The 24,691-nt window shown below is 42.6% G+C and overlaps 1 protein-coding gene across 1 annotated transcript in view; it reads left to right on the forward strand.

Moving 5' to 3' along the window:
* The first annotated feature begins 2,103 nt into the window (after positions 1 to 2,103).
* ARTN (artemin) overlaps positions 2,104 to 24,691 on the forward strand; it is a 72,396-nt gene continuing 49,808 nt past the window's right edge. Inside the window, exons 1-2 of the mRNA XM_068242517.1 lie at positions 2,104 to 2,140; positions 15,852 to 16,275. Coding sequence (XP_068098618.1) covers positions 15,996 to 16,275 — 280 coding nt within the window. The 5' untranslated portion in view covers positions 2,104 to 2,140; positions 15,852 to 15,995. The remainder of the gene's footprint in view (positions 2,141 to 15,851; positions 16,276 to 24,691) is intronic.

Consider the following 24,691-nt stretch of genomic DNA (forward strand, 5'->3'; position numbering starts at 1 on the left):
AGCATTCCATATTCACCCATACCTACATATTCCTAGTGGCCTATAGGGATGACCAATGAGATGCAAATATTTCTGAGTTTATGCAAATGTATGCACATTTTTATGCATACATATGTGTTGCCGCTTGCAATTAATTACAGAAAGTAAATCGGGAAGAGGACAGATTTTACAGTGGGCAAACACCAACTAAAAATTTTATAATATATTTTATAATATTGTAAAAAAAAAATTAAGAATTTTATACATTATGTTTTTCTTTAATGTGACCCAGAAGGGACACGTAACATGATGAGATTACATATATTTACTATCTCAGCCTTGCTGATCCCATGTCCCCCCCCCATAAGGGTTACTAATCCAGCACTATAAATGGCAATTTCTCTGAAGTTGGGGAAATCTGACTGCAGTGTAAAGGTGCCCACTAATAATCTTATTTTACCTCCTTACTGACCTTCTGATCAATCCGATTGGATCAGATTGGATACTGCATCAGATTGGATAATGTTGATTGTGCCAATCCATAACAAATGATCGGATCATCAGTCAGATTATTGATGCATTTTTTTGATTGATTTTATCTAAAATGATCCAGTTGGTTATAATTTTAATTCCATTTATGGGCCCGATTGATGCTTACCAATCGTTTCCTTCCAATCGCAATTATCAGATTGTTAAAACTGGATTGGTAGTGGGCACCTTAAAGTGGATCCGAGATAAACTTTTACTCATTGCATAATTGTGTTCCTTTCATATAGTTTATAGGGCATTTCTCATGCCAAATACTTTTTTTTTGTTTTAATACTCTAATTCCCTATAAACTAAACAAGCCTTGCCCACAGCTTCTCCAGAATGCCTTGGCGCTCTCAGAGTATGTAGCAAAGGCTTATGGGAGCTCAGTCTGGGCAGAAGGAGGAGGAGGTTACTAGCCAGAGATTTCAGAGACAGAGGGAGGAGGAGAAGGGAGTGAAGTTTTCACAGGCTGAGGGCTGGAGATACAGATCAGCGTGCCTGTGTGTAATGTGACAAACAGAACATGGGCGCTCTCATTGTATCACAGGAATAAATAATCATAAACTGTTGAAGCTGTTTGCAGCTAGATTTACTGTGTAAACTATCTAAACTTTAAATAAGATATATAGACAAGTTACTTGATATAGTAAATTTTTCATCTCGGATCCGCTTTAAGGCTAGATTTACACTAGTGAACCAGCCACCGGTAATGGGCACTGTCTTTGCCATGCATTGTTTATCAAAGTGTAATGTGGTGTCTGCATGGTACTTTCCCATAAGGAAAGAAACCTGTGAGATGGCCAAAAGATGGTGCAAAAAACATTTCTGCAAAACGTGATGCCAGTGAAACAACAAAGTCCAACACGAGTAAGAATGCTGCCATTAAATCCCCATGTCTGAAATTTCATTAGCGTTTTACCATCGTTCACCTGGGAACAGGTCTGACAAGGAAACGCTGCTCTCTAACACCAGTGTGAATGTAAGTGAGCTCTAATTGATTAATCCTTTCATGAAACTTCTATGTAGCTGACAGTATGAATATTAAATAGGCATTAAAAAATTGCTGTCTTGCAGCTGGGACAATCAAGATCTCAGACCTACAATTATGACCTTTAAAACCAAAATGTAAGTATATGGGATTCAAAAAAGTCATATTTAGGGTAGAACGGTTTATCTCTCATGTTTATTTTAGCTTGAGGCTAGTTTTAATGTAGTAACGCACATGTGTATTAGTATTAAACACTGAGGAGAATGTATAGGAGTATAGCTTAGAATGTATTCCTGTGCATACAGCAACAACAGTGCAAAAAGGAAACAACATGAAAAGGTAAATTCTTTAAACCTTTCAAGTTCCCCTCTTTTTCTTTCACCTTGAAAAGAAAGTAATGTGGGCAAGACAATCTTTTTTATCTTCTTGCCTGTGAAATAAGTGGAGGTTGAGCGATGCTGTATAGTGAAGGCAGAAAGACTGGGAGAGAGGGAGAGGGAACCCCCCCTCCCCAGGAGGTGGAAGCAATTCTGAAAAGCTCAGCGTAGGATAGGATCAGCACAAGCCTTTCTATCCCAGAGCATGCCATGGGGTGGATCAGAGAAGCATCAGTCTGCTCACAAGACAAGGCAAACCAGCAAGGTAAGTGGGAATACATCCACGTCTACAACTTCTCTGAATAGAGAGACTCTGCCAGGTGGGCTATCCACACAGCTGATTATCAACTGCTTAATGGAAACATTTACAAAGAGAGCAAATAGTACAGTGTGTGTGGCCAGTTTCACACAGATTTTTCTTTATCTTTCATTTGTAGTCTCATCCTCTGGATGTATACAGGAAAAATGCATGGAGATGTTACAGAAGATGATGCATGGTTTATAGGCTAGATATGCAGAATTATTTTTTTTAATGTCTGGAAGATCCCATACAGATTTTGCATGCTAGTCAAAGTATTTTTCATGCATTTACGCTGGGGCTGGTAGCATTTTTCTGATGTGTTTTAACACCTGAAAAAAAGTATACATGTGCAATCGTTTCCACACATTTCTTGCTCGTGTATCGCTTCGCCGATGTTGTATGCAGCGTTTACTTGACCTCCCACAGATGTGGATTCCTACAACCATTCTCTTGTATGGGGGCACATTGCCATGAAGGAAGATTTTTAACAACGTGTGGTTTCGGCGTGAAAATATGCGGCATTTTAACACGCGGAAACTGTCCATGTAAACCCAGCTTAGCCATAAGGGAATGTTTAGCATGCTTTTTACCCCTCTGCCTTGTTACATGCTGAACCCTGTCTGGATCCCTGGGTTTGTCTCCCACCCCCAGAAAACTGCCAAAAGTAGGGGCAGCTTGCATCAAACAGTGAAACTTCATGCAGATTGTGTAGGAGATAGCAATAGCAGGGATTAGATAACATCCACTCTCATCACCAGTGTTTACGAAAGTCCCGTACTTCTGAGTTAGGAAACAATTTGCACCCTTTCCCATCCAGAAAACGTTCTGCATACACACACGGCTGGACGTGTGACAGTGCGTGTTACATTACGCGTCCCGCTCTCTGTGCTGAATGCGGATCTGACAGCTTACACGTCAAATAGAATTTCAGTGTAAGCGTGGACTGCTTGCGTTACTTTCCTACCATAATAAAGTCTCATCTACACCAATTATGTACTATAGAAGAGATTAGAGGAAATTATATCACTTGAGCTGATCCACTGAGCTTGGGCTCCCTTTTGATCTATTTTTTTCTGCATAGTTACAGTAAAGCGATGGGCTGTTGTATGTTTACATTGACAGTGAAAGCTCCAGGTATAGCCTGGAGGGCAGACAGTGAGTTCTAGAAATCTGTCTATGGGAGATTGATGTGCACCATTAACCCTTGTCTGTCTCAAACCCAGAAGTGCTTCAGTCAAAGGTTAAATGCGATATTGAAGCATAAGTTATCAGCTAATATTTGATGATTGTTGAATTGTTTGTGTTGGATTGTCGACTTACATGAGGATTTTTTGGTCAATGGAGATTGTTTGAGAAACATATTATTCCATTAACGCCTCCAGTCCTAGGGAGATTGGCACATCAGAAAACTACTGGCTTTCTAGTGCATTGACTGTCAGCAGTATCACCTCCAGCTGCAGCTCATCAGACCGGAGATACTACAGATACTACAGATACAGTGGAGTAGCAATATGACATGCAGATGTTGTGACTGCACCAGGGCCCATGGACCAGAGGGGCATGACTTCTTCATCCCCAGCACTAGCTCTTCTTTGCTGCTATGATAGTGGTGATCACCTCTTTATGTGCCTTAAACAGAACTGCTTCCTTCATCTGCTTACACCTCACTGACACTGCAGCTGTCCTTGACAGGTTTTGGTGTTGCATATCGATTGTTATATGGAGAGATCTATGGGCCCATTGTAAATATCACACTGGGGGTTCATAGATCCTTATCTATGTCACTGGATCCATCCGTACGCTAACCAGCTGTGCTAAAGACCCTCGTTCTGCTATGTTCTATTCAACCACTGTGTCCCTATGAAAGCTGGTCGACTAAGCCTGTCGTGGGTTTCTGCACATGCATGGCCCAAGCCATGTGCCTCCTCAATCGCACTCCCATTGCTGCATGGGAGAGCAATCCAGAGGTGTGTAGCCCGGGGCTATGCATGCAGCATTCAGAAGGGCACAGCTGCTGAATGGAAGAATATGGAAAGATGGTGAGGGACAAGGAGGACTACAGAGGACCGAAAAAAGCCCCAGGTAAGTTAAACTTGCCACCTTTGTTTCACTTTAGGTTTCCTTTAAGGTGACCACCAATGATACAATCCACTTCTGTGTAATATGAGGGACTACCTAAAGTTCCATTCAAAGTATAGCCCCAGTTTAGCCTTCTACAAAATAGATTTGGTAAGATCAAGATTGTATTGTATAAAACTTAGGAGGGTTTTTTAATATTTTCCAAACAGCATTAATCTTATCTGTCAAATGGAATATTTCCTTCTTGTGTCTGTAAGGGTACCTGTGAGCTATTAGACGTGAGTAGGCAGAGAGAATCATATTACTGGGTTAAGGCTAGAAAGCCATAGGAAAGCATTTGTCTTGGCTTGTTCCTGACACTGCAGTGCGGTGAATGCACGACTCATACACACCGCCACAAATGTATCATGGTAAACACAACTTCCACAACTCCAAGTGGTCACTTTCTCCGGGTGAGACATTGAGGATGGACGCAGAGCTCCTGTAAGATGAAAGTGAATCTGTATTGAGGTTCTACACTTTGATATAGCTTTTGCATATGGTGCATTTGAACCAGAGTCGATAAGCAGGAGCACTGCAATTTTTTGAACGATTTTGAATGCACACTCTGTGCTGGAATTGATTGAAGAGTTTTAAAAATTCCAAACAAAACATCACTCTTATATCTCATAAAGGTGTTTTTATGAGTTTACATGATAGATTGATTACAACTTATTGATCTTAGTATATAGTAGAGACTCTTTCTGTAGCACTTTGCCCAGAACTTTGCATTATTTGCATAATTTCTGCAAATTATAGAGTTGTTTTAGTTGTAAGCCAATTAACCCACCTGTATATTTCTGTGAGCTTGTGGAGGACACTAGAACAACCAGAAGAAAACTGCATAAACACAGGGAACAAATACAAACTATGCAAATGATGTCCCTTGAAACCATAGATTCCTGCGCTGCATAGCAAGACAGCTAACCACCTGGCCTATAACATACTTCTACTGTAATTTGTCATAGGATATCTCAGTGGCTCATGACTATCTCTTCAAACGGGAAGGAGCTGATGAATTAGATCCCTTAAAACAAAAACTCTTCTGGCTTCTTCCAGGGGTGTTCTATGGAATGAACTCCTGCTGTGCCCTGAAGCACACCGCTGTTAAGCCAAAGCCTGTAGTCAGTATGCTAACTTAGCTACCACAGCAGGCCGGTAACCATGCCTGGAACACAAAGTAGCTTCTACAGTCAGCAGTAAGCGCATCCACCCACCACGTTTCCCATCCCCTATGGGTGATTCATCAGGGTGATCAAATCCTTGGTCTGAGTACCTGATCCAGATTTGTACCTGATCTGCACCAGTGTTCCTAGCACTGGTTGCAATGAATCGCCTCCAAAAACGAGAAAGGTCTCCTATATGAGGTAGATACGTTACAAACTCCCTTATAAAACTAAGACTCTCTTGGTTCCAGTTCTTCTAGAGTTTGAGGATCTGTCAGAGATATGGTTAAGATAATGTATGAGCTTATGTATAAAACAAGAACTAGAATATGAAGTAGCTGGGATATTTATTTCTTTATATAACCGTTTCTTTATACAACAGGGATCTGGCATCCTGAAATGATGGGGAGCCTAGGTGTTAGCTCCTTTATATTTAAAGTAAAGAGCTGTCACTGAATTATGGAAGAGATGAGGTAGAAGTTCCTCTCAATAAACAATGGTTCCACTGGTTTCTTAGAACATGGGGAGCTGATGTATGAGTTTCTCTTTAAAATAAGGACTTTGCTGGTCACCTAGACTATGGGAAAGCTGAGGCATGACCTCATGATATTCTAGGACTTTTGGAGCTTAGTTAGTAACATCTGTTGTAAAAGAAAAACATAATCTGGCTTCTCTGAATATGGGGGCGTTGAGTTCTAAGCTTTAAAAAAAACAACAACAAGGGATCTCTTGGTTTTTCTAGGGCATGAAGGTGAGGGAAGAGGTCTAAAGTCCTCTATGTCAGTATTTCTCAACATTATTATACCACTGTATTAATGACTGTTAGTCAAATACCCCCTACTGCTGGTAACATTATCCTAAGTACCCCTCTACTATATTCCCGACAAGGTACCGACAAGACAGAAGCTCTCATTTCCATTCCTAAAAATTGACTTTTTCAGGCACCAAAACAATTAAAACAGCCTAGTTATTAATATGTTTTGCACTGTACATGCACATTTATCTCACCATGTCACCTGCCACCTCAGGTACACTTTAAGAAACACTGCCACTAGTAATACATGGCTTGTCTCACCGAGACACAAGTAGGATCATTCGTGTCTCATTGATACACAGAGATGATCAATGAGATCTCCATTCATAAAGGTTGAAAACCACGTATAAAGCTAGGTAAACATGCGTCAGTTACGGCCCAATATACCAAGCTGATCAATCTCTCCCCGATCAGAATTTATTTGAATAGAGAATGATTTTTTACAACACTGTGTAAACGCAATCTCAATAGGTTTAGACAAAAGTCTATAAAGTATTGATCAAACTGCATCGCATCAGTAAGCAGAGATTTCCAACATGTTCCAATAACACTTTTGATTGATGAACTGTATAAAAAAATATTTAAAGTGGATCAATTGGATATGTTGGAGCAAAAAATGTCTGGCGGATTCCATCAAAGTGTTCTTTTCGGCTAGGAGAATTAGTGTGTGTGTGCTCAACATAAGTCTACAAACATGGGGACTGCTATTGTTTAATTTTCTTTTAGGCCATGTTCACAATGGCCGTTGCGTTCCCTGGGACAGCAGGATTGCAACGCAATGGATCAGTTACAAAGTGGCCATTACACAGCGCCGCCACTGTGAACATGGCCAAACAACAAGCCAACTTTTGGGCTAGCAGTTATATGAGGAACACTGGATGTAGGACAGCATTCACCTGCTGCACTTGTTACAAGTGATGTCCATTAGGCTCCAAAACCACAGTTAAAATGCTCTTTAGCGTTAATAATCATTTTAAAATATCTGTTTTCATACTGCATATCCATCATTTCTTACCGGCTCAATTTAGCTTCCTGTGTGGATCAAACGGGCTTTTAGTTTTATGTTGTTAAAACCCAGGTGAATTAACAAAGGTGAATATCTGAGGCATGTTCTAAATACAAAGGAAGACATTTGCCTTTCAAATGAGAAAAAAAGAAATTATGCTTCAAAACGTTTCTTTAGTCTTGAATTAAATTGGAAGAGGTTGAAATCTTTTTTAGTATCTATTGCTGTGCAGCATAAATAGGCTGGTATCAGATGAAGTGGGGCCGTGGGCTGGACACAATATGGGGTCCCTACTACATATTACTATAACACTGAAACAACAGTTTATAAGTAACGTCCATGCCAATGACTAAGTAATTTTACAACCATAAGTTACAGGATTAAGTGTACAGGATATTATCGAGCGGCAGAAATGAACCATGTATTCCCAGCATAAGAGATGTTTGCCCAGGTCTCATTTTTATAGTTAGGGCTGGTTCCCGTGGGTGCTTGGGGATGTTGCGCTTAGCTGATGCTAAACACTTCTCTGCAAACTGGCATAGGTTCCCATCATTCGGTAAACGTGTTGCATTTAACCCCCCGCAGGGATGAAACAAGACGAAGGGAGTAAGCATGGCATTTTTACAAACGACGGGAAAAGCCGGTACAGACATTTAAAAAGCACTGTCCATTCATTTGAATACGGACACCTGAGCTCTGCATTATACGATAAAAGTCACTATCATAATGAATTATGGAATGGCGGAGGTGAGCCCTAGGTAGAAATGTATCTTTCAAGAGTTATTCTGTAATGATAGTTTCACAGCGGGGCATGGCATAGCACATCCTGTATAAAACAGGATCACAACACAACGAAGGGTGAAAGTTTAAGTGAAGCATACAGTACATGAAAAGTATGCCTATCTGCAACTGTAAACATGCACATTGTCCAATACCGCAGTATGTCTCACGTTATTCCACAAACCGATGTGAAAATACCATTACATATACCGTATTTTTCGCCGTATAAGACGCACTTTTTCTTCCCCAAAATGTTGGGGGAAAAGTGGGTGCGTCTTATGTGGCGAAGGTACGGATTTCGGGATGCAGAGGTGCGCAGGGAAGCACTATATACATTACCTGCTCCTGCCGCCGCGCTCCTGGCTCCAATCCTGGCTCCCCGATCCTCTTCTTCCATCTACCGCTGCCCGCTGCTGCCCCTGCCGAACATCGCTGGCCGGTCTTAATTAGCCGCAGGGATACGCTATCAGCACACCACGTGCCGGGGTCACGCATGCCGCCGAACGCTGGCCGGTCCTAATTAGCCGCGCAGGGATACACTATCAGCACACCACGTGCGCCGGGGTCACGCATACGCATGTGTGACCCGGCGCACGTTGATAGCGTATCCCTGCGCGGATAATTAGGACCGGCCAGCGTTGTTCGGCGGCATGCGTGACCCCGGCACGTGGTGTGCTGATAGCGTATCCATGCGGCTAAGACCGGCCAGCGATGTTCGGCGGGGGCAGCAGCGGGCAGCGGTAGATGGAAGAAGAGGATCGGGGAGCCAGGAGCGCGGCGGCAGGAGCAGGTAATGTATGTGTACTCACACTACCTGCACAGGGGGACACCGGCACTGGAGGACACACGGACAACGGGGCCACAGGCACAGGGGACGCTACCACAGGGGACACTGCTACAACAGGGAGACACTGGCACAACAGGGGGACACTGCCACAACAGGGGGACACTGCCACAGGGGACACTGGCACAATAGGGGACACTGCCACAGGGGACACTGGCATAATAGGGGACACTGCCACAACAGGGGGACACTGCCACAACAGGGGGACACTGCCACAACAGGGGGACGGGGGACACTGGCACAGGGGGCTGCAGGCAGAACAGGGGGACACAGCAGGCAGAACAGGGGGACACAGCAAGCACAGGGGGCACAGCAGGCAGAACAGGGGGACACAGCAGGCACAGGGGGACACAGCAGGCACAGGGGGACACAGCAGGCAGAACAGGGGGACACAGCAGGCAGAACAGGGGGACACAGCAGGCACAGGGGGACACAGCAGGCACAGGGGGACACAGCAGGCACAGGGAGACACAGCACAGGGGGACACAGCAGGCACAGGGGGACACAGCACATAACACTGTCCCCATATGTGGTGTAATAGTATGTAATGTAACTGGAAAGGGGGAGGTAAAAAGTCCTTAGGACGCCCCTGCATCATAGACACACCTAGGTTTAGTTTTTTCTTTTTTTTCCTGATTTTTGCCCTCTAAATCTGGGTGCGTCTTATATGCCGGAGCGTCCTATACGGCGAAAAATACGGTAGTCGCATGGCATTTGTGTTGCCATTATATTATCCAACGTAATGCAACATGTCAGTGTGAAAGTAGCATTGCTCTCATTATAAAACCATCATAAATATAGAAGGATGCATACAGTCAATGAAACGTATGCTTCACTGTCATAAACTAGTAAAAAATAAAGCGGACAGCTCAGAATGCTTCACTTTACATTGCAGTCTATAGTAACAGTCCACTTAATGACAGCTCAGGCCAGGTGATAACTCCTCACACACGTCACACTTGCATCCTGTCTGTAAATTAATAATATCATATACATATTAATATCCTGTCTTTAACTTTACAATTCTGTCGTTATTTGAAAGGTTAAAACCTTAACTTTAGAAATCGCTCCTTAAAGAGAATCTGTATTGTTAAAATCGCTCAAAGTAAACATACCAGTGCGTTAGGGGACATCTCCTATTACCCTCTGTCACAATTTCGCCGCTCCTCGCCGCATTAAAAGTGGTTAAAAACAGTTTTAAAAAGTTTGTTTGTAAACAAACAAAATGGCCACCAAATCAGGAAGTAGGTTGATGTACAGTATGTCCACACATAGAAAATACATCCATACATAAGCAGGCTGTATACAGCATTCCTTTTGAATCTCAAGAGATCATTTGTGTGTTTCTTTCCCCCATGCACTGAAGTTTCAGGCTGCTCTTTTCTTCCTGCAAACAGCTTTGCCCTTGTTTGTAATTCTTCAGTATGTGAAAGCCCAGCCAGCTCAGAGGACGATTTATCCAGCTGATTAGAGCAGCTTCTCTCTTCTCTCTTATCTAAATAACACACAGGCAGTGTGCATAGAGGGGCCAGAAAGGGTGAGTTCATAGCAGAACCACAACACTGAAGAACTTGGCAGCCTTCCAGACACAGGCCGACAAGTCTGACAGGGGAAAGATACATTGATTTATTACAGAGACTGTCATAGTAGAAAGTGCTGCAGTTAGCCAGAACACATTAGAATAGCTTTTGGAACATGTAGGATGATAAAAAACAGGATGCAATTTTGTTACAGAGTCTCTTTAACTTGAAGACAGAATCATTACTTTAAGGTTTCCCTGTGGTACATTGCTTAGTGAATACTAGATGCTTTATCACCATGGTGGTAACAGCAAAAACAGCACAGAATCATTATTAAAGACAGGAGATAAGCTTAGTGAATTGTGGCCATAATCTTGAAGCACTCTTGCTAGTTCTGGATTCTGATTCTGCCTTCAACCTCTGCACGTGCAACTGCCAATATTGTTGCAATTACCTTTCTCAGATCAGGTATTCCAAATTATTTTATGTACTTTTTTTAACCTGTAATTTTCTGTGAAAGATCACTAAAACAGCCTATTTACTCTTGTAATTGCTCTATATTTTATCAGGAGATTGAATTAGCTAAGGTAATATTACAAAATGCTACAACTAATAGTGTCTGAAGAACAGTATAACATGTTTTTGATCTAAAACAAAACAATCCCACAGAACTGCACACAGTCCTTATAAAATAAACAACATGGCAGTCATGACACAAAACTGAAGTTCTCTTTCCGTGATGTAGCCAACTTGACAATAATCCTTTTCACAAGTTACGCACAGTGCTCTAGTGATGTATAGTAGGATATTTGAATTTTTGCATTGGTTCCATGTAAATTTGTATTTCCTGCAGTGACATGAAGGTCTTATTTTCATGTATTGTATAAACTTCTCGTTTATTTTTTAACTCTTTGTAGCTTTATGAATGGAACTGGAAGTGTATTTGCATGTCTAAACAATAACATTCTCAAACCACTTCCGCTGTGTTACATCCAGAGCTCCATTTTTGCTTTGTCACATTGCAGCTCTGTGGAGTGAAGGCAGCTGGCAAGCCTGGAACACTGCTAACCAGTCTATACACGTTAGCTGAATAAAAATGGCTGCAGTTTCAAACTAAACTGGAATCAGAGTTTTGAAGATCACGCAAAATGTACATTGACCAATCAAATGCCGTCGCTGCTGCATGTGACTGGACCAGTTCACAGCTGTATAAATTTGCACAAAGTTACCATAAAATTTGCATCAACTTGGAATGATTAGCATCTCATTGACCATCCCTAGTGGGAATCAGAAAAAAAGGGTGCAGGGGCTCTTATGAAAAAAGGCCGCAGCAATAGGCGCCTATTATAAAAGCCACAATTTGCCGCAAAGTATGGAAATTTGCAGCAAATCGTGGCTTTTATAATTGCCGTGATTTGCGGCAGAGAGGGTAAATTTTGGCACTCGGACTGCGCCAAAGAAGGTACATTTCGGTCCCCGGAGGTGTCCGATTGCGCAAAGCATGCGGATATGCAAATTGCAACATTGAATAGCAATTCCATATCCTACTTCGCCACAAACCACGGCTTTGCCTGAATTTACTTTCTTTGCCGCAAATCACGGCTCTTTGGCGGAGGGTTATGGTTTAGGGCGCCACGTGGGGGAAGGGTGTGTTAGGGTTAGGCACCACAAGGTGGGGTCTTAGGGGTGGAGGGTTCTGTGTGAGAGTAGGGTTAGGTTTACCATAGGAAAACACTGGTAAAGATAACCAATATTTTATTATCGAAATCCAGCAGTAGAATATGGCTAATTTTAGCTATATTCTACTAGCAGCAAATACCAGCGTCCTTTTTTCTAGGTGCCTTTTTTCCATGTATGCCCTTAGTGTGTTCTGCATGCACACATGCCCAAGATAAAAAAAAAATAATAATAAAACCAAATACACAGAAATATGCCTTTCCTATGCCCTCTTTCCACAAAAATATATTATTTTTTCCAAAGGAAAAATGGGAGCAAACATCAGGTGAGAGCTGTTCAACTTGACCATTTATGGTCAGACTGGGCTATTACATAAATCACAAAGCGGTATCTACCAAAGTCCCGGTTTAAACTCGCTTCCAGTAAACATGATCAGTCAGGTTTAATATTTACATCGGGTCACTACCGCCTTGAGTGTTCTCAGGAAGGGAGAGAAAAGGTTATGAGCAGATTATTTCATACCTTACTGAGAGACATGTATCAGGGACTCACAACCCTTTACTTAGTCAAATCAAAATAAAAGCAAGAAGATCAATAACAGAGTATTTTCTACATTTTAGGCTAGGGTCACAGTGGGAGTTGCGTTGCGTTCCCTGTGATAGCAAGAATGCAATGTAATGAAACAGGAATTTGGCGCCAAACATTATCCGTCTGTTGCGTCACATAGTGTTAAGCATGAAAACACTGAAAAGTTGCTTCACTGTATTGTGGGTGTTATGCGGTGCAGTTGGGATACTGCACTCCGTCAGACCGCGGAGCAACAGCAACACTGTGAATGTCGCATTGCATTTGTATTGCAGTGCAACGTTCTATGCTACAGTGTGTCCATTATGATGCACCGCAATATACCAATGTGGACCTAGCCTTATAAATAAATGCGGAGGAGAGGGGGATAATATTCTGCTTATGGAGGCTGATCTTGAAGGGTGTGATACCCCAAAGACATGTGTAGTTAGAATAGGTAGAATGAAAGTCTGAAGCAAAGTTTTTCCAAAGTAAAATTAGGTAACTCAAAACGTCTTCTATCCTCAGGGACAGGTCTAGGGGGGGCGAGCAGGTATCTTGCCCCAGGCGCAGTTTGTTGAATTCTTAAAAAGGCGGCAAAATGAATGGCAGTTTAGGCGCCAAAATCTGACCTTTAGGCGCCAAAACCTGACCTTGCCCCAGGCGCAACTTGGTCTTGATCCGTCCCTGTCTATCCTAGAAGATGTTTAATTACTCCAGAGGAGCGGCTTTTTCCATTGTAAAGGGTGAATACGATTCCTAAGCATTTTACAAGCACAGGTGCATAGGAATCTGTTTAACACTGGAGAAGTTACTCTGTAGGACTAATAAAATGTCTTTTAGAAGAGAAAAGGGTGTAAAGTTGAAGCAACCTCCTTTTTCTTTGGGAAAATAAGAGAATTCACAGAAAACCAGTCTTGATTACATTACAGAGGGTCATACTGCACGGTGGGAAGAAGATCTGGTAACCAGTGTACTTAGAAAAGTAGAGAGGAGATCCCTAATGAGTATTCTTCTTGGTGGAGGTTCATGTTGAAGTGTATGATTCCCAAGTGATAAAAGTGATAAGTAAGGTTGGGATCTTTTCAAATGCTATAGGATCATGTTGGAAAATGTAATAGGTTATTAATGAACATAGCCAATGAGAAGGTCAGGACTAGATTACTCTTGCGTCTATGATATGCTTGTGTTGGAAAGTTTGCTGTTCAGTTTTTGCAAGATTTTCATTTGCAGGACAAACTTTCTGGATAAGCTGAGAAAATATAGTGAGTTTACCTTTTGAAACCAGAGTACTGCTTTGATTAAGCTTGCTTATAATTTAAAGTAAACCTTAAACTACATTAAAGAAAGTTCCCCCATCCTCCTGTGTCCCACGGCAGTCTCACTGTGCCCCTCCGAACAGTGGGGATGTAAATATTCACCTTCCCGGCTCCAGCGCAGATGCAGTATTGGCTCTCTGCTCGGAGATAGGTGGAAATAGTCGATCGCTGTCGGCCCGCCCGCAGACCTGACAGAGATTGGTTATTTCCGCCTATTTTCGAGCGGAGAGCAACAACAGCGCCCCCGCTGGAGCCAGAAAAGGTACTGAAATTGTCGGCTGTGCGTTCCGTGGGCTGCAGCGAGACCACCGTGGGACACAGGAGGACGGGGGGGCCTCATTAGGATCCAGAGTCTTCCCCCTACCGAGGTGAGTACCCCCCAGGGGAACTTTTTTTTGTTACAGAGTCTCTTTAATCTTTGCAAACTCATCTTATAGCATGTGAAGGAAAACACATGTGCAAACAGTATAACTGGCTTGTTAAAGATACTAGAGGTGACCACAATATAGAAGTGCTGATTATTGTTACAGGTGGTACTGTATTAGGACATACCCCTACATTCAGTAATGCCAGAACTTGGCAATCGACTAGAAATATCCTTCATTGCAGTGTGTCATGTGGTAGAAGCAATCTATAGCTCAAAACTTTATAAGAGTTAGAGGGCTTGGTCCAATTCACTTTTTCTCCTAAATTTTCTCCTAGGAGAAAAGTGTTCATCTTCTGTTTAGAATAACTTTTGCACTCTGCAATTGAAATAGTACCAAAAAGTTGGTGAAAAAGTATTGTCAAAATTATTCTTGTATTCTTAGTATTTTTTTTTTTTGCTTGCTGGTGGCTTAAAAGGACCCTGAGCTCTCCTTAAAATTGCAATTTGCACTAACCTGGGGCCTCCTCCAGCCCCCCGTAGCCTGCGAGGTCTCCGGCGTCCTCCTGGCTCCTCTCCCATTCCTGCTAGCAACTCCGTTAATTGCCGACTTCAGCCTGAAGTCGCCTGTGCATGCCCCGCCGCGCACGCACACGTCATCACGCCGGCTGGCATGAGAGGCCTACGCATGCACGGTTCAGACTTAGAGAACCGCACATGCGCAGGACTCTCACGCCAGCCGGCGTGATGACACGTAGCGTGTGTGGTAGGGGCACACACGGGTGATTTCAGGCCGAAGTTGGTGATTAATGGATCCAGGAGGATGCCAGGGGACCTCATGGGTTACGGGGGCCTGGAGGAATCCCCAGGTAAGTGCAAATTGCAATTTTAAGGTGAGCTCAGGGTCCCTTTAAAAGGCATTTATAAAGTGAAAATATCACCTAGGGGAAAACCCAGATAAAATGTAAACTGAATCGGGCCAAAAGTCTTCATATAGCAGACAAATCAGGCTTTTCCGTTTTCTTGGGGGGGGGGGGGGGGGGGGAGTGCTGGTCCTCTTGATCAGTTGGAATTAACTTTAGAACAACCAGTTGTACAGATTGGTACATGGCAGTTCCTACTTCTCAGCTGTAGAAGTATAATGAAGACACAGGTTTCCTCTGAGAATCTTCTAACAAGCAAAATCTACATGATTTTATTAGCCAGGGTCCTGCGTCATGTTACTGACCCTAGAAAACAGGCTGTAACTTAGTGAAGTCATTCAGGATGTGTGTGACAGCAAAATATCATGTGTGCTTTGCAGTATTTCTGCCAAGAAATATTGTGTGCAGTCAGTAAGCAGTCACTCCACGCACATCAGCTGTGTTGTCATTTCATGTTGACGTCGTACTATATTGTTTATTATCCAGTCTTAGCTAAACCAATCCTCTTTATTCAGGCCAATCAGAACATTTGGGAGTTACATTTGCTTTATATATGTTTTACCCTCCTCTCTCTCTGCAGGCACACAGTGCGTGTACCCAGAGCGTGCAGTCGTCCATCCGCATCTTGCTAGAGGCATACTTAACCCGTGTACTGGACAAGTTTCGTCCCAGAATAGATTATGGTGCCGTGGAATCGGATTTAAACTGGGCTCATCCCCTGGAGATGCTCAGTTTTGTGCTAGGGGACCTTACTGCCATTTTCCGACACTGCTGGAGGAATCAGACACACATTTCCAAACAATTACTGGAAAGAAATTTACACTACGGGAGTGTGTGTTGGGAGGATTCGCTAAAACGTACACAGGAACAATATCATGAATGGAGATCAGCTGAGACATCCGTGCCACTGAATACAAGCCTCACAGAAAGTTGTGCTGGAATCTGGGACCTGCATCAGATAAATAGGGGGAGATCTACTGAGAACATCAAAGAAACAAATAACGGTGAGTTACATTCATTTGTGCTAGTAGAGAAAACATTGCTGTGTGTCAGCCAGTAAAAATCAATATTCTTGAAAATATTTTAAATTGCATTCATGATTCCATTCACATTTCTATAGAGGGCATACTAAAAAAAAGTGCCGGAATCCTGTTTGCATAAGTTTTAATGTGTTTTTTTTTTTTATGTGCTTCCATTGATTAATGGGAGAAAAATGCAGCATACAGTCTGTTCATGTTAAAAAAGCAAACACATAAGTCAAAACAACATAATGAATCGCAATGCTTTTACCAAAATGCCTAAAAACGTGTATATTGAAAACAAGCCTTATGTGAGCGGGGAATAAGAATTCCGGTACCTGACAGTTTTGTTTTAACAATAAAAGTAATATTTTTTAGTTAGCCACTAATTCTGGACACACACTTGCAGATATCAGATCATCATTTACTAACAGAATGTAAAAGTGTAAACTAAGCATGCAGCAAATAGCAGAGACGTTTTGTGTGATAACTTGAAGCATGCAGCCATGTGCAACACACTTCCTATTTCTTTGCAGCACCTGACTGGATTTTCAGATTGAACATTGTGAATCTTTGATCCACATTTCCTTCAGCAAAGTGCCAGCCAGGGCCGGATCATCCACAAGGCAGGTGCCTAGGGCCTACTGGGTGTCCAGGGGCCTAGCTGGCACCTTTTCTGATCCCCATTTCCTATCTCACCTTACCTAAGAAGCGAGATGCCCAGCAGGGGGAGCCAAATTTGCTATCTTGCCTGGGGCCCCATTTCAAGTTAATCCTTCACTGGTGCCAGCACTACAGATGCATCCATACATGATAAATTAAACAAGGGTTTAAGTGAAATCCGCAGAATGTGTATGCATGTTCATTTTTAATTGTCAGGGATACAGTATAAAAGACAAGAGCAATGTTACATTAAGGACTGATAGTACCAGTTAAGTAAAAGAGCATTAAAGATGCAAATATATCACAAAGGAGCTATAGACAGAGTGCTCATTATCAGCCTCCAGCTATGCCTGGGCTCTTTTTAACAGAGGGAAAAGCACACATCTGTCATTTGCCTGATATACAAAGGTTGGAAAACTTGAACTATTCGGCCCATGCATATATGTTAAATTAATCTTTAAAATGCTAGATTAATTGTTCATTCCATACATGTCAACTCACAGTTCAATGACCACAGGGGCTTCATCTGTGGAAATTCTTGGCATTTTTACTGTTCTGGACTTAAAAAAAACATTCTTTGAAACAAAGGGGGCTCATTTAATGAAGCTGATATGCCAACTGTCAGGATTAAACCTCCACATAGTGGGTTTTATATATCTATTCATGTATTGTATAGCTGTTATATTTTATTGACCGAGTTAAGCGTTGTACACACACTAGATGGTTCTCGGCCAAGGCGGCCAGTCAGGGCTGCCACAGTTATGAATCTAGTGTGTAGAGTACATCAACCTTGATCCCCCTCAATGGGTCAGCCTGGTGGATCATTTCAGCCAAGTGCATTATTCCCCTACTCTCCCCCTGCCCAATGCATTGTGCACGGTGGGTCCTCCATCCCCCTCCATAGCAAGAGAACTGTACAGAACTCGACCCTGAACTGTCGCTTCAGGGATCAAGTCCTGATCATTGCTGGCAACAGTCCTTGTGTCTATACTAATAGAACTGGCAGTATAGTTGATGGTTAACAGCCTGTAATTTTACATTTTTACAAATGTAACGCTCTGTGGTGTATTGCTTGCTTGTGAAATTAGAGCAGCTCATCATTACCCAGGTGAACACACGGTATCTCACCCCTGAAGAAAGAACGCGTAAAATATTGTAGGAATCAGTGTAAATCATGTTGACTGGTTCTGTATTGGTCCAGCAGGTGGTGCAAGCTGCAGCCAGTGATCCTATCTGCTGATCAAATGATGTGCTGCAGTCTCACCTTTTCCTGTGCAATGCATAGTACAAACCAGTCACTAGAGATATATTGACTACTTCAATGATAACAGAATTAGAACTGAGCCGTTATAGTCTGTGGTAGGCTGAATTTTTTCAGATATAAAACTAAATGACCTCTAATAATAGAGTACATTTATTATGCAATACAGCAAAGAATGTCAATACCTGTAAAACCCCAACTTCTGTTATTAATTCTTAAATCATATAGTCAAGCTCCATTAAGTGATCTTTTGACTTGCTGAATTATTTCAGCTGCCTCAGGTGGTACATCCCCTGCTGACAGCAGTGTGCTGGCCTCCCATTAGGTCTCGGGAAATAATGGACAAAAGGAATTTGAATAAGCCTGCTACGGTAACAGCTGATCCATTTAATGAGTAATGGCAGGCTGTGAGGGTGCTTTTCTGAAATCTACTCTCATCTACTGTATCTAGAGAACACAGAGCTGTCCCACTACATGCCTGTAACATACTGCAGGAACCCTAGTCCAAGCAATTACCAGATATTAAAGCTATAGCAAGTAGTTATGCACAAATGTTAGGTTTCAAAAAGCCCCTGAAGCATGTTAGGAAAACAATGAATACAGTGTTTTCTACAAGGTCAAGATTTCAAAGAATGTGTTCATATAATGACTTTGAGGAGAGCTGTCAATGAGCCCCCACTCTACAAGACAGTTAGGATGACACCACAGTTTGAAGAATCTTGAATTCAGCTTATACCTGTTAAGGACCCAGTTATGGCAAGAAACCATTGGGTCAATGATACTAGTCTCTTACGGTACTGTCAACATTGCAGAAAGTTCATTGTTCTGTTCTAGTCAAGTGCTGCACAGGGACCCAGTCATAACTAGAAACCATTGGGTCAATGAAACTAGACTCTTACAGTAATTTCAACAGTGCAAAAAGTTCATTATTCTCTTCTAGTCAGATGCTGCACCAGGACCCAGTCATGGCAAGAAACCATTGTGTCAATGAAACTAGTCTCTTATGGTAATTGCAACAGTGCAGAAAGCTCATTGTTCTGTTCTGGTCAGGTGCTGCACCAGGCAGTTTGACTGCTATACCGTGTGTCACCATTTAACGTTGTTGAAGTAGCACATTAGTTTGGGATGATGCAACATTTCACATTTTCTGAAAAGGACATCTGTTTATACATTAAACATATAAGAATGGGTCATTATATGAATTGGAATCCCCATTCTTAACTAGTCTTAACAGTTAAATTGTGTCTGTTAATAACAGGCAGACAGAAGTTGGTGAGGAAACATTGCTGACTGCATGTCTGATGCAGTAGGTTTAGGGTACCAAAAAAAGGGAAACAAATATGCAATTGCAAACGCAGTTTTTTTAATTGTCAGACACTCAAAGCTCATGTCAAATGATTTAGAGTGATTCCATTCAGGTCTGCCAGCTGTCTTGTAGGGTCATCGCTCACTGAGATGAAAAAAGAGAGAATGGAGGGGGAGGTGTATTAAGCTCCCCTTCACTAGGCACTGCTCTAAGGAGGTACCAAAAATATAATATTTCAAGAATTTTAAAATGGAATAGCAAGTATCACTTGGCTGCCAGGATGGCCAAATATAAATTATAAAGTACAAATGACTTTATTGAAGCACTTGCCTGACAATGCATTTCTCAAGTATTTCTCGCTTCCTCGGGTCACTATTTACCAAAATATTGGCCAGATAATAGCAGAACTAGCAAAGTCAGCTATCCCCATCTCAATAAGAGGTTTAGGTAACACAATTAAAGTAAACCTGTACATTTTCAAAAAGCAAAAGTTACTTACCTCAGTAGAGGGACGCTTCTGGACCTTCCAGAGACTTCCCCTGTCCTTTTATTGCCACAGTTACAGCGCTGGGACATGCACTGCGTGGAATGCCTCATGCCTGAGCAGTAGCACAGAGCCCTAATGGCTCCCTGCTACTGCGCAGGTGCAAGACATCAAGCCTGCGCAGAGCAGTCGTGGCTGTTCACTGACAGGAGCACAGGTGCACACACTTTTTCGACAAGGACTTATTGAAGAGGTCCCGGGGTTCCCAGCGCTGTATTGGTGCAGGCAAGGGAGACAGGGGAAGTACCTATTTGGGGCACTCATGTTCCCTTTAAGTTCTTTTTAATGGACACTAGTCATTAGTGAACCTTGATATCACTTATATTTGTGCACGCGTTTCATTTCTTCAGCAGACTGGTGTCCGTGGTGAGAAGAAGGTACTTACACCTATCTCCGTTGGCTGACTGCTTTATCAAAGGTCCCCATAAGGGCCGGTTCACACTCGGCGCTTTAACTGCGATCGCGTTCGGCCCAGCGATCATGATTTACGGCCAAAATCTCTGCGCTTGTGATTCCTGTTCAATAGAACGGAAATCACAGAGCAATTGCCCCCAAAACGCTGCATGCAGCGTGTTTGCGATTGATCAAAATCGCAACCGCTGCAGTGTGAATGTATCCATAGGAATACATTGTAGTACTGCTTTGCTGATCGCTGGCGATCAGCAAAGCGATGAAGAATTGCCCCAAAGTGAACCAGCCCTAAGGCCCCCCTCCTCACCACCGACACCGGTCTGCACTTTTATACATTGTGGTCCTCCTTTTTTATTGATTGTTCTGGATCTTTGGTGGTTAATTATTGATCTACCAGATTTGCATATATTTATTATTCCATATTTACTGTATTTCATTTGACTGGGGGTTATTAATTTGTTGTTATGAAATAGTATACAGTGGCTTGCAAAAGTATTCGGCCCACTTGAAGTTTTCCACATTTTGTCACATTACTGCCACAAACATGAATCAATTTTATTGGAATTCCACGTGAAAGACCAATACAAAGTGGTGTACATGTGAGAAGTGGAACGAAAATCATACATGATTCCAAACATTTTTTTACAAATCAATAACTGCAAAGTGGGGTGTGCGTAATTATTCGGCCCCCTGAGTCAATACTTTGTAGAACCACCTTTTGCTGCAATTACAGCTGCCAGTCTTTTAGGGTATGTCTCTACCAGCTTTGCACATCTAGAGACTAAAATCCTTGCCCATTCTTCTTTGCAAAACAGCTCCATCTCAGTCAGATTAGATGGACAGTGTTTGTGAACAGCAGTTTTCAGATCTTGACACAGATTTTCGATTGGATTCAGATCTGGACTTTGACTGGGGTACTCTAACACATGGATATTTTTTGTTTTAAACCATTCCATTGTTGCCCTGGCTTTATGTTTAGGGTCGTTGTCCTGCTGGTAGGTGAACCTTCGCCCCAGTCTCAAGTCTTTTGCAGACTCCAAGAGGTTTTCTTCCAAGATTTCCCTGTATTTGGCTCCATCCATCTTCCCATCAACTCTGACCAGCTTCCCTGTCCCTGCTGAAGAGAAGCACCCCCAGAACATGATACTGCCACCACCATATTTGACAGTGGGAATGGTGTGTTCAGAGTGATGTGCAGTGTTAGTTTTCCGCCACACATAGCGTTTTGCATTTTGGCCAAAAAGTTCAGTTTTGGTCTCATCTGACCAGAGCACCTTCTTCCACATGTTTGCTGTGTCCCCCGCATGGCTTGTAGCAAACTGCAAACAGGACTTCTTATGCTTTTCTGTTAACAATGGCTTTCTTCTTGCCACTCTTCCATAAAGGCCAATTTTGTGCAGTGCATGACTAATGGTTGTCCTATGGACAGATTCCCCCACCTGAGCTGTAGATCTTTGCAGTTCGTCCAGAGTCACCATGGGCCTCTTGACTGCATTTCTGATCAGCGCTTTCCTTGTTTGGCCTGTGAGTTTAGGTGGATGGTCTTGTCTTGGTAGGTTCACAGTTGTGCCATACTCCTTCCATTTCTGAATGATCGTTTGAACAGTGCTCCGTGGGATGTTTAAGGCTTTGGAAATCTTTTTGTAGCCTAAGCCTGCTTTAAATTTCTCAATAACTTTATCCCTGACCTGTCTGGTGTGTTCTTTGGACTTCATGGTGTTGTTGCTCCCAATATTATCATAGACAACCTCTGAGGTCGTCACAGAGCATCTGTATTTGTACTGACGTTAGATTACACACAGGTGCACTCTATTTAGCCATTAGCACTCATCAGGCAATGTCTATGGGCAACTGACTGCACTCAGACCAAAGGGGGCTGAATAATTACGCACACCCCACTTTGCAGTTATTGATTTGTAAAAAATGTTTAGAATCATGTATGATTTTAGTTCCACTTCTCATGTGTACACCACTTTGTATTGGTTTTTCACGTGGAATTCCAATAAAATTGATTCATGTTTGTGGCAGTAATGTGACAAAATGTGGAAAACTTCAAGGGGGCTGAATACTTTTGCAAGCCACTGTAGATCATTTTTTTTGCCATATTAGTATTCTCACACTCTCTGAGATTATCCAGGATAGCACAGTGTAGTAATATGATATGTATATAATATTTAACCAGATAATACAATCTAACAATCTGCCAAACTGCACTGGGAAGTAAGTGCAGGGGTGTTAATTAAAGCACTATAACTGGTGAAAGTAATTCAAGCTAATTTGTATTCTGTTGCATATGTATGTAATTTCACACAAGTCTGAAGGACATAATTAAAGGTTAAAAAAAACAAAAAAAAAAGGAAATAAGACAAATTACTGCTGTCTGTAACATGTATGGACAATGTCTAGTTGTTTAGAATTCACATCTGCTCTCCTCCTAACCTAAGTTAACCTCCTTAGCAGTTACCACGAGTCCACCTCAGAGTGGAAAAAATAAGCCAGGAGCGGTTATCCAGGGCTGAAGTCGGGGTAGCCGCCGGAAGGTCTATGCAGAGCAATGCGCTCAGCAGGCGTTTTTACTCATCTCCTGTGGGTTCCCGACTTCGGACGCCATTCTTCTTCCTCTCCTCCGAGGCTCTGCTTCCCCCTGGTGAGATCGCCGTCTGTCCTCATGACAACAGCCGGCAATCTCACTATAGAGTTACAGTGCCACCCGGAGGACGGAGGGAGAACTGCAGTGCTGGATCCCAGGGAGATGAGTGCGTGCTGGGGCTGCTGCAGATATCTTTGCAGTGTAATTTTTTCCCCAGGCTTTTGAGTCTAAAAACATGCTAAAAATTGCACCGCTTTTAGACACTAAAATCTGGAAAGAACCAGACCGCCACAGGGGTTAAAAAAAATAGATATTTTCCACATGTATACTTCTAAACCATAAAACAGTGATCAGGTAATCTGTGCCAGCTTTTCTAAATTCAAATAAATTGCACCTGGCTGTGCTTTCACTGTTGATGGGGCGGGATGGTTGTGTAGTGGTTACCCTCTCACTCTGGTGTTCTTGGTTGGCCAGAACACTACATACGGAGTTTGTAAATTCTCCGTTTGCATGGGTTTCTTCTCTGCACACTGTGATTTCCTGCCATCCCAAAAACTTACTGGCAGGTAATTGGTGTTGGAATGTTACAGAAAACTGAACTATGGTAGGGATTAGATTGTGAATGTGCATTTGTTCTACAATTTTCTTGCGCTCCCGCTGCCCCAAACACAGGAAAAATGCAGCATGCAATGCGTTTGAAGAAAAATTGAATTGCATAGTTTTTAATCGGTTGTTTGTGGTCCAGTGTTAGTCATGGAGAAAGTCTGAAGACATAACTACAAAAGTTGTTTCGGGAACACCTTTCATGACTAACTGTACATAATTTCCTTGCAAACTTTCAAAACTTTAAAGAGTACCAGAGCTGTCCTAAAAAGAAGATTTGATAGCTTTATTGGCATGACCAAGATTCATACAGGTATTGCCAAAGCAAGGGGAAAAGGGGGACATGGAAGGGGGTGGGGTAGGGGCAGAGCCGGGACAAGGTCCTCCAGCACCCAAGGCTGAGACACCAAAGTGCGCCCCTCCACCCCTCCCACCCCAGCTGTCACACCCTGATTACTATTAGACTAAGAGGCGCCACAGGGCCCACAACCTCCCCAACACCTTAATATCTAGTTATCTGGCTTGCAGTCACTGCCATGTATCCTCTTTTCTTATTTTTTCCTGCTTCAAACACAATTAGCAATGACAGCTGAATGAATTCTGCGCCCCCTCCGACACTGCGCCCTGAGGCTGGAGCCTCTCCAGCCTATGCCTCGGCCCGGCCCTGGGTAGGGGGACAATGGCTAAGCAGTCTGTGGACATTTTTTAGGTTTACATTTCCGTTATGCTTTTCTCAGTCTGTGGCATGCTGTGACATAGTGCACAGCGATTGTCACTGTGGATTCCTCTTCTCCCACTAAGATACATGTTTTTCTCTAATTTTCTAATGTGAGAGAGTCTGGGAATAGTTCCATCAATTTCTTAAAGTAAGTGTCCCTGATTGCAGTATATCTCACCCACGGCTTCCTCCTGCAGCATAAACATGTGTGAGTCCCTCGTCGTCCTCCCATGGTCTGCCGTTCAGCCGCGATCAGCACTGTTAACTGGCTCAGTCGGGTCCAGTCTGGATCTTCTGCACATGCA

The sequence above is a fragment of the Hyperolius riggenbachi genome, chromosome 6 (assembly GCF_040937935.1).
Source record: "Hyperolius riggenbachi isolate aHypRig1 chromosome 6, aHypRig1.pri, whole genome shotgun sequence".
Classification (NCBI taxonomy): Eukaryota; Metazoa; Chordata; class Amphibia; order Anura; family Hyperoliidae; genus Hyperolius; species Hyperolius riggenbachi.